General features: G+C 31.6%; 1 protein-coding gene and 1 long non-coding RNA gene across 2 annotated transcripts; one reads left to right on the top strand and one right to left on the bottom strand.

Moving 5' to 3' along the window:
* Positions 1-434: 434 nt before the first annotated feature.
* Positions 435-1,554, bottom strand: LOC124454960 (type II iodothyronine deiodinase-like). Its single transcript, XM_047005713.1, has 3 exons — positions 1,323-1,554; positions 1,195-1,274; positions 435-716 (listed from the first exon to the last, which is right to left on the bottom strand). The coding sequence occupies exons 1-3, from the start codon at positions 1,552-1,554 to the stop codon at positions 435-437; spliced, it is 594 nt and encodes a 197-aa protein (XP_046861669.1).
* Positions 1,555-8,219: 6,665 nt separating this feature from the next.
* LOC124454300 lies at positions 8,220-10,184 on the top strand. The gene is made up of 2 exons (XR_006951388.1): positions 8,220-8,252; positions 9,963-10,184. It is a non-coding gene; the product is annotated as an uncharacterized LOC124454300 (long non-coding RNA).
* The last annotated feature ends 759 nt before the right edge of the window (positions 10,185-10,943 follow it).

The following is a 10,943-nucleotide window of genomic DNA, read 5'->3' on the forward strand; positions in this document are numbered from 1 at the left end:
ACGTATGTCGAACGTTAATCTTTCAGACCTGGTCATTAGCAACAAAAGCCGTTGGTGGTTTCGTTTGGTTTCTATGCTAACCTTAATGTGCGAATACAAAAAAACGCCCTGTTCTCGCACTCAGTTCGTGTCAGCAACGTCTACGAGAAAATATCATTTTGAAATGTCTGCTTCATGTAAATCACGAACTTTGAACATGTTACGATAAAGCATTCGTTCATCACTGCAAGCAAAGCTTTATTTTATACTGGACGGGGTATATTTGCTCTCCATTTTGACTTGACATCAATAATTTTTAGTTCCAGAAATACTCATATCCATGTTTATAGTTTTGTGTTTTGGGATAAAGAAACAACAGTCTCAACCTCAAGGCCAAAATGTGTCAAAATGTCATTATACGAAGTTTGCATTCTGTACAGTTCTTGCTCGCTGGGTTAGATTGTCCATCTTCTGAATGTGTTTTTCTCGCGATATGACTCTAGCCAGTCACGTGCTGCTTTCATTGATGAATTCATTGGTCCCTGTCCGCCCACGTATGCGACTTTACCTTCTTCGATGGCGTAGAGTCTCTCAGGCAACGCTCCATAGGCCACATTTGCATTGTCGTCCATTGTATCTACCATTATTTGACATGGAAGATTGAGTTCTTGTAGCTTTTGCGCGGCTTTGCATCTTTCATATTGATTTCGATGCTTTCGTACTTTGATAAAGTTATTCTAAAATGAAGTGAAATTAGCTTCCTTCATGACTTTATCAAGAAATCTTAAGACATGTTTTTCTATACACAAAAGATTGTCAAATAATGAAAGGGACGATTCTTTTTCAAACAACATCTTTGTTTTTGCCTAATGAAAGTATAGTTCAACAGAAGTTCACTATTTCTGCCTTTGAAAAGGTCCCATTTTATCAGTAAGATAAAAAGCTATTATTATGTCAGCAGAACATATTGTCTGGCTATATAGCCTACTAAAATAATATGAGTGTTTGCAAAAGATTTTTACCCGATGAAATTTATATGCTTCGTTATTATTATTATGGTTATACAAAGAATGTTTTATAAATCACGAAATTGCTGTAGCCGTTTCATTCATGTTATACTGGAAAAACTATTCTTCATAATGAATAACGTAGCTATAATATAACTCTACGAATTTCATCAATTCAAAATTATGTTGAAGAAATAAAAGAATTTACCTTGAAAGACCACCCATCAATTGGATGAGCTTCTTCAATATATACAACGACAAAATCCACGATATCTGAAAAGTCTTGAGCTAGAACACCAAATTATTTCAGTTTATTCATAAACACTGGGCAACTACAACTGCCAAAGTACACGACTAATGCTCTCTCAGCTTGAAGTAAATCAAGTAAACGCACACATTTCTTTCCATCAGGTGTTACCAAGGGAACATTTTGTGCCTCCAGTCCGTTTCGCATTTCCTTTGTAATATCGACAACTCTTGATTTCCAAACTGATTTAAACATTTCCCATCCAAGAAATGTTTCCCAGTAGTTGGTTTTAGGGATATTTAATCCCGTCACCTTTCTCATACCGTTCTCGAGCACAAACCCTAAACCTAGTTATTCATGAAAATCATAAAACATTAATCATGATCATTTTGACAGAAAAAAGAAAGAGATGCCATATATTGGTGTGAGAGTTAGTGCACCATTATAAGGCTTTTTTGTTGTGTGAAAGGACGTACTTGTTTATCAAGACAATATGTATGTGATTAGAAAAAAGTTTTATGGTTGATTGGACAAGCAGCACAAAGCCCACATTTGAATTTAAGAACAGTCCAAATGCCTACAAAAATTTTATGCTGCCCAAAATACGTATGAACTAGCTGTCTAACATAAGATTGTATTACATTTATATCCATATACGAGTATCCATAATGTATATGCCATTTTAAACTACGAATTCCGAAATTTTATGTGAACTTGTAAAAGCAATTTGATCCACCGTTACTAGCTTGACCATTGTTCTGCGAGGTCTAAATTTTAGGCCCCCTTTACAGAGCTTTCAAGCTTTTTACTTCTGCTATCTTCATATTTAGTTTATAAAATTTTACATCTGTATGGTTTGTAAATTTTAGCTTGAGCTTATTTGCCTGCATTGCAGGAAAAAATGACCAAAGAAACGAATGATTGTTATGGTTAAGGCGTGACATATAAACAACGTAGGTTTCTCACCTGGAATATAATAAAATATGCTACAAATAGCAAAAATGACTGTTACTTCAACGGTAACCCAACATTTAACTGCGATCCTGTACATGCTTTCACCTTTCATGTCTGTCTTGCTTGAAGTCTATGTGACTGGGAAGATTTCGATTCATTCATTTAGTGTATTTGAAAGTTCTTAATTTGCATTTTTATTCTTTTAAAAGGCGTAAAATCACGGTATAATATTTCCTGTTCTCTGTTTTCATGGGACATTTCAAATGTCAGGAATAACTGAATACACATGAATAACGGCCAACAACCAGAAATTTGCTCTCACAAAAAATTTCCATGCCTAATCCTTGAAAGAAAAGTAAAATGTATGCGAGACATGTTTTGAAAATTTCGTGCAAAGAAATCATGTCATAGCAAAATAACATGTAATAAACTTTGATATTCAATGCAAATGACGTAAGTACGATAGTGTTAATCACGCTCGTAAAATGACCACTATTGTGTTTGATAGTTTCAACCGTGCCAGCAAATGTTTGTAACGATGGAAAACATCAAGGAAGAAAATTCAGAACATTCTTTACTCTATATAGGCATAGACGTTTCAAAGCATTTTTATATTCAATGAATGCAATCGAACTTACCACCCATGACTCAGTGTTCTTTTGTCGGAGGTGTCCGCTTATGAGAGGCTTGTTAATTTTTGCATAATTATAAAAGTTTTTTTAAATATCAGTCATATTTTTACAATGTTTTGAAATATGATTATATGCTTGATAACGACTGCCCATCTGTACAGTGAAACGTTTGAGTCCATAGACTTTATCAAATAACAAATTCATCATGTATATTGTCATTGTATAGACACAATGCTTAAAGTTCAAATGACATGAAAAAAATTTCTTTGAGGAACATAAATGCGCAAAACTGGAGAAGAAACTGTAGTCGTTTATGAAGAAAAATGAAGGAGACGAAAGAATTTTCATGCATTACAAAACAACATTATTTATATACCGTAATATGTCAATTTGTTGGGATAATTACTAATTTGACCGAAAATAGATCAAGTGCAACCGCTTACAACAGTTTATAATGTTGTTTGTGAAGGTTGTTTTGGTATTCACCTCCGCTAAGGAAAGGTCGTAAATGTGTCTTCACATACAAGAGGTCTTGGCTTTTGAGAAGTGTCTAAGTTTCTTGACTGTATACGCCTTTTTTCATGCTGTATCAACCCTAAATATGGTTTTCAATTATTATATGGTATATTTATAAATATATCAAAATTTTTCATTCAAGTTGTGTGTTTGCTAGTCGAATGATTTTCGACAGATGAGAATAGAGATATGACAATAAAGGTCAGCCGGAATACAGACGGTGGAGATAGTAAGCGAATAGAAGTAATATATTAGTGATCGAACAGTATAAAGCTAAGACCATGGAGGTTAGGCTCATCTTTGCTCTCGTTTCCCTCTGTTTTACGGTTATCGTAATTTTTTCAAACTAATAGTTCATTTTCAATCAGTTAAATTCAATTTATTTCCTCGATAAAAAGCAACTTTCAAATTTAAGTATATTGCTTATGAATATGTTAATTAAGGATTGTGCTTGACTCTTTAATTAGAATATTGTCAATAGGTAAATTGAAGACTTGTTAATCGTATTTTGTCTTTTTAAAATTAAATCCATATGTACGCTATATGTACCTTTTTTTCTTAATCTGCCCGTACTCGCACGGTCAGCTGCTAATCACTACGTGAATGTGGTTGTATCTAACATCTTTTAGTAACATCGGGCATCGCATAATAAGGCCTGTTTCAAACGTTATATTTTGCATGTGTCGAATACAATTTGGCGTTCGCGTTTTGCTCACAACAAATTTTGGAACGCGATAAAGGGAAGGCGTCGTGTAATATTATTGAAAGAATAACAATCAACGTTGAATAAGGGTTGCTGCATTTTTTCAAAACAAAGTAGAAGTGCTTTTACAACAGACATTTTTAAAATATGTTGATTCAGACTAGTTAAAATATACAAAACATGTTCAATTTTTTATCTTCTTTGCTTAGCTTGCGATATAACATGACAATACAAGTCTGTAATTGTTAACCGTGTTTAAATTTGAGCTTTGCGCCATATTAAAATATCTATTTTTACAATAGATGTAGTAGTCATAGGTAAAGTACATATTATATGTGTGCGCGTTGGGCCATCATGATTATCCATTATGGCGGCGTCAACAGGGCAAAAGATATGTAGATTGTATTACAAAAATGAGGTTTTTCGCAGTTCTTGCCATTGTATTGTATCGAAATTCATCGAATAAAAGTTTATTTCAAAAAGGAAAACACAGCAATTATTTTAAGCATGTTTTTGAGTGATTTCAATAAAAACTCGCAAGTTATCCACCGATAACAGTTTGTGTAAAATGGTCACTTGGTCAATTCCTGCGTTTATTGTCAGAAAGATTGTGCTTTGTTGACATCTAGCTTTTTCAACTTGAATTGTGTATCATGCTCTTAAAACAGAACATTCAGACAATTTTACTGGTTCATTTGTCTGCATCGATTGAACATGAACTGTTTGCTAATTAGTTCAGTAAAGTTCCAATCAATAAATTGCGAATACGAGGAAACTGATTTTTCATACGAAATTGGTCGTACAGCTGTCGTAAAAATGTAATGGATAAAAGTCATATTACAAAGCGCAGTTTAAATACAGATTGCCTTAAAAGTACTTGCACTGACTTTTCCTTTGCATGCATATTTAATCAGTTTGTATCAGTTTCCTTTTCTTTCGTTGAAACAACAGCAACACACACCTTTCAATAACGTCTATAGATTGCTTTGTGATGTTTTTTTCTGACGATGTAATTGTTTGGTTCAATAGATTGTATTACATATATAGCACACACACACACAAGACACATGACATGGTATAGTATTTTAATTATCTATTTAAACTGAAATAGCATTAATTTATTACAAACCAATGCAACAAATTTTACAATAAACACCAGACAAGCCCGCTGGATTATATTTAGATAATTGTCTACACAATGATAGATGATTCCTCAAGTATGGAGTGCAATTGCTATGATTCATTCCATCACTACACCTCAGCCGCCTTAAGAATGTTGGCTCTATTATTATTCTATTCGAGATGCCAGATGTCAACATATCATCATATTCCTGGCAATAAAACACTGGAATTGACCAAGTGACCATTTTACACAAACTGTTATCAGTGGACAATTTCGATAGTTTTTATTGAATTCACTCAAATATATGCTTAAAACAATCGCTGTATGTTCCTCTTTTTTAAACTTTGATTGGATAAATTTCGAAACAATACTTTGGTAAGAACTGCAAAAAAATTCGTTTTTGTAATACAATCGATATATCTTTTGTCCTATTGACGCCGCCATATTGGATTACTCATGATGGCCCCAGCTATTATGCATGCATCACAATCTATGACTAATTGACTATTATATCTATGATTTTTACCAATGACTTTTATGCAAATGACAGCTGACCAAAAAAACAGAGATGCTCACTTTATATGTGCATATTTGCCGTTTAAATACAGATTGCCTTTAAAGTACTTGCACTGACTATTCCTTTGCATATTTGCATAAATATTTAATCAGTTTGTATCAGTTTCCTTTTCTTTCGATGATACAACAGTAACACAAACCTCTCAATAACGTCCATAAATTGCTTTGTGATGTTTTCTTCTAACGATGTAATTGTTGGGTTCAATAGTCCGTTGAGGATGAATTAATTTCCGGACATCCAATGCAGTTTTCTTTTGTCGCACCTTCCAAAATAAGACACTGTGTCACACCCAGTTAGTGCATGGAATAATATCTGGCTTAAAGATCTATCAAAGCTAGGAAAGCTTGTTATGTCGTATACTGGTACATTTTGAATTTTCTTTTCCGACCCATAAATTATTCAAAGTTTGTCAAAATCTATAATATTCTCCAGTGAATCTATATTAAATACAAGATAAGATATTTCGTACAAGATCGACTTTTTTTGTTGTCTCAAGTTGTTTCAGGTAGTACAAGAGAAAATCGGTTGTAATATATTTTTCAAATGTTCATAAAGGTATTGGCGGAAGCATTTTTTCGTTAGCAGCACTATAAAGCACCTTGTGACGTGCAGTACATAATATATAATTAACTCCATTTATTTTTAAATGACGTGTCATGCTCTATGATATTGTCGTGTTGAATAAGCACTTGTGGCATGCTCGTAGCTGCTCAATAAAGATAGTTGCATAGGTTGGTTTTTGTAGTAAATCACTCTTTGAACTATCTCTTACTTTGCTGGCAAAGTATGAACGCGAAACCAAAAAACAGTCCATCCGTAACAAAGGAGTTTTGTCCTTATTTTTTAAATAGATTTCTTAGTGTGTTTGTTGTTCAGTTATTTTTCTGCATCAGATCTGTGATTGCATGGTTTGAAGAGAAGTCAATAGATTGAGTGACATTTAAATGTCCACAGAAAAGGACATTAGCAACGAATTCTTTGTAACAAATAGTTTACATTGCTACATGACAACATATTTTAGTAAAATGAGCTCTGTCAACTAGTGAAAGTTTACCTCTGTAATATATCAAAAAATATTCGGTTGAACAATAGCAAAATTATAAAGAAATTTCTTACTTTGTAGAGATCCATACATTGTAAATATAGTCAATTCGAAATTTACAAAACAGCTTTTCAGCTGCTAGAAGAAAAAACTAATTTATTCTCCCACACAAACAATTTTTAAAATTTAAATATTAAAGTAACAGGTAAAGCGTTTCTATTATGCTGCGTAAATGCAAGAAAAATATTATAAGGCATCATGCATAGAGAATTTTCTAAAGTATTTTTGGATGGATGTTAAAGCATAAAAGATGAATAAATTGGGTTCATTGATACCTGACGAAGCAAAATTTATTAGAAACATGACGAATAAAGTACAATCTCTAAAAAAGCGTGTTAGAGCCACATCTACGTCCTATGACGTCTCTAGGTGGCTTCTCAAACCTAAAAATTCACTACTCTTGTTGACGTTGCGTGACTCAAAGAAGAGAATGAACAATATTATATGCGTGTCTTCGTGAGAATTTCAATGCAAATTTAAAGCATGCCAATATAATTACGTCAATGGAATTAAGCTGTTGAATAATTTAAACATTAAAAAGAATTTTTTTAAGAGGTGTTTATATTTTTTTGCAATCAGTATTAAATATTCTCTGTCACACAATCTGACTCAAAAGCAACGTAACAAAAGAGACATTTCTTTGCAGATTTTTTTCAGAAAGCGTTTTTTTTTTGTAGAAACTGAATAAAGTTAGTCTTGAGAGAGGAATGTGAATTAATACGTTGAAATGAACTGAATTTGTTAAAAACATTAGAAATTAAAATCATGTGAAATGTGATGTATAGAGATGATTACCTAAGAAACTAACGTTGTTTGAATATGATGTACTTTGAAAAGTGTTATTTTAGGTTAAGTAAAAAGGGGTAAAACATATTATAATGAACTATAAAAATTGAACAAAAGTTGCTTATAGACAATACTCCTTTGTTGCTTTATAGTATCTTATCTATGAACGGAAACTAACATCTGCAGTGCACATTTTTCTTTTAGTTTATAGAGACTCTTGAAATAGTTGACCAATTTGAATAACGTCAAAATAAACATATTTTTTCCCGGGGTGTTGTTATAAGGAATTAAAACAATTTGGCCTGTTATTTTCAATGTAAATGGTATTTCTTCGAATTGTTGAAACAATATTTTTGTTGCATATTTTTTCTGACACTAAATTTCTGCAATTACGGCTCTTTATCCAAAATAATTAAAAATCATCAAAATTTGTGTCCCCGTCCACAGAAAAGTACTTGTCTTGTGTTGATATCAAAATTCAAAAAGCCAATATTACTAGCACTTTAGGACAAGACAGTTTCTAATTCAGTTATATTTTTTCTAAGCTGCTGTTTGAGAAGAATAGAAAACAACTCGTCAGAACTTAAATAAGAAATTTCATTGATAGCCAAATTGCCTCTTCAATGGTAAGTAATGAAAACATAAAGAAAACCTAAAATTCAGAGCCTATCACATAATTTAAGAACAATAGCTCTTATGGATTAAACTTTCTTATCAAGACCATACATTTCATTTATCATAGTCATGCTTATACGTAATCCAACAGATAATCTAACACAATCTTTATCTTATAAAATACTTAAAAAATTATGAAACATTTTTGTATGTTTTTTTGAAACATTTTCTGTAGTAAAGAGTAGCGCAGCCATGCATCATGTATACAGCTGCCATTTGGTAATATGACTAGTTTAAAATTCTTAAAAAAACTTTTACTGTTTCGCAAATCCTTTTATCATTTTATATTTATCCTTATGATGAAAACAATAACGAATTGATCGATCACAACCAATGATAAAGTTTTTCTAATTGATATTTATGAATGTCTGGAAATGTATTATATCATATTTCCATTGATACGCCTGAGAAAATAATAGCTACATCAAAAATATTTGAAGCAACCATCATTAAGTATTTTTATTCTGAATACAGATAACAAAAAAATGTTTTCCAACTTTCATAGACATTTGAAAATTATAAAATATTTGCAAAGTGTTTTGCGTTTTTACATGAGAATGATAGTAAACTAAAACTTGAATGCATGTGCGATAAAGAAAATTTGATTGGACATTAAAACCAAGATTTATGATTGAGGGAAATGATGAAAAAGGAGAGGTACATAATTCAACAAATTGAAATGGGGCATATCATCATTAAACATCAAAACAGAAATCATTTTATAAAGCAAGGAATGAATGTAAAACAAATGATACATTTTTCGTCTCTTGTTTCTTTTGCTACAATTATTCAATATTCCAGGAATATTTTTGAAAAATAGCAAATGCCTTTTAATTGTCTGAAATAAAATATTTGAAGAAGTAAGAATTTTTTAATACTGCCAAGTTGTATTCCTCTATTTAGCTTTTTAGATTTTTTTTACTTTAGCAGTTCTGTCAAAATACTCATAAAATTCATTCAATTCAGAATTTATATAATTTTGAGAGTCGAACTTCTCTATACGACTGACTGATGTTGTAAAGCAGAATATCATGTATTATTTAACGGCCTCCAATTTTGTAACTAGACGACATGTAGTACAGAGAGGCCAGCGAGTCTGTTAAACACTGCGCAACAGATTATTTGACATTTGATGTTGCTAGCTTAGTTAAGCAATACGTCTTTCCCATTCATCTGGTAAACTGAGTTAACATGAGAAAATTTGAAATCAACCCATTTTAAATATTTTCTAAACCGCTCTTGGTGAATTTCATACATTGCGTCATTTCCTTATAGTGGACATCGAAATGTTTTATTTCTTTCTATAATTTCGTTTCCTAGAAACGTTACATCTATTTATTCAAAACACGTTCTAGGCGGGTGAAATCTACTTATATGAATTATTGTAAACATGAGTCTTTATAATGAACAATTTGTCTACTCTATCGCAACAATATCCAATCATCATAAATTATCTGAAAGCAAACGTGAAAATACTTTTTGGGGAAAGAAGTTAAAATGTTACATAATTATAGAAATTTATACTTCATTAATTTACCAAAAAAAGTTTAAGAACAAATGATTATATGATTATATTGATGATAAGCCTTTCATAAATAAAGTAAATGTTATACTACAAAATCTTTAAAGAAATTAGTAACCGTCCACCTTCTAATAAATAGAAAATAAAGATGATATCAAGCTCAACAAAAGCGTTTCTTGGGACTCTCATAATCCTGTCTATTAGTGGCCAAATAGTAAATGGTAATGACGACATATCAATTTGCAAGGAAAGCTTAGAGACATTAAAAGACAACGTGAAAGAATGGATGGAAACTTGCGTTGATAAAAATGGCAGTGACGATAACACAACTGCATGCAAGGAAGTAAAACAATACAACAAAGAAATGATGCAAATGCAAACAGAAATGTGTTTTTACAAAGGTATAATCTTTAGATTTGACAACTTTTTATAGTTTCCTTTTCATTGCACCAAAAACTATATTCAACAAAAATAGGTAGAAGTTATGCAGCCAATCTAATTTCAGTTATTAGTAATATTTCTACAGGAAAAATTCTTTCTAAAAATACTTATTCTGGTCTTTCACCAAATATTATGATCGTAAAGTCTATAGAAATTTTCATTTTTTTAATCCACTCTCATCGTTGCTATTTATAGTTTTTTTATTATTTATTTAGATGTTTATCCAAAGCCATATTTGATTATTATGAGCTTTGATAAAATATACTCTGTTGATTCTATTACTGGAGATATTTATGTCAGCACTATTAATGGCTTCAGTAAGAATAAATCTGACCATGCATCAAGATATAATGACATAGAAATTGATGTAGTTGAGAATGTGCTTTACTACATTGATGACAAAGACATCAAACGGGGAAATCTTGACTTAACTACAAACGAAATTTTTGTGAAAAATGTTTCTGTTCATGATATTACAGTTGACTGGATTGGTCGTCGTATCTTTTACATTGACTCCACGAACATTATCTACCAAATTTATTTGAAAAAGAAAAATACAAGTGTTATGAGGTTTCAACCAGGCTTACAATTTTCCAGCATTGCATTTGACTCAAAACGTGGGTAAGGCAATATTGAAATTCTTTTTATTTACTTGTAAGCGCAAAATTAATAAACTATG

This window comes from Xenia sp. Carnegie-2017, unplaced genomic scaffold (assembly GCF_021976095.1).
Source record: "Xenia sp. Carnegie-2017 unplaced genomic scaffold, XeniaSp_v1 HiC_scaffold_3, whole genome shotgun sequence".
In the NCBI taxonomy this organism is placed as follows: Eukaryota; Metazoa; Cnidaria; class Anthozoa; order Malacalcyonacea; family Xeniidae; genus Xenia; species Xenia sp. Carnegie-2017.

Excerpts from the sequence above, each read along its gene's own strand:
- LOC124454960 (XM_047005713.1), bottom strand. The coding sequence starts at position 1,554 with ATGAGAAAGGTGACGGGATTAAATATCCCTAAAACCAACTACTGGGAA. Across the intron at positions 1,275-1,322 it reads AGTCGTGTACTTTGGCAGTT|CTCAAGACTTTTCAGATATC; the intron begins GTAGTTGCCCAG and ends TTGGTGTTCTAG. Across the intron at positions 717-1,194 it reads TTGATGGGTGGTCTTTCAAG|AATAACTTTATCAAAGTACG; the intron begins GTAAATTCTTTT and ends ACTTCATTTTAG.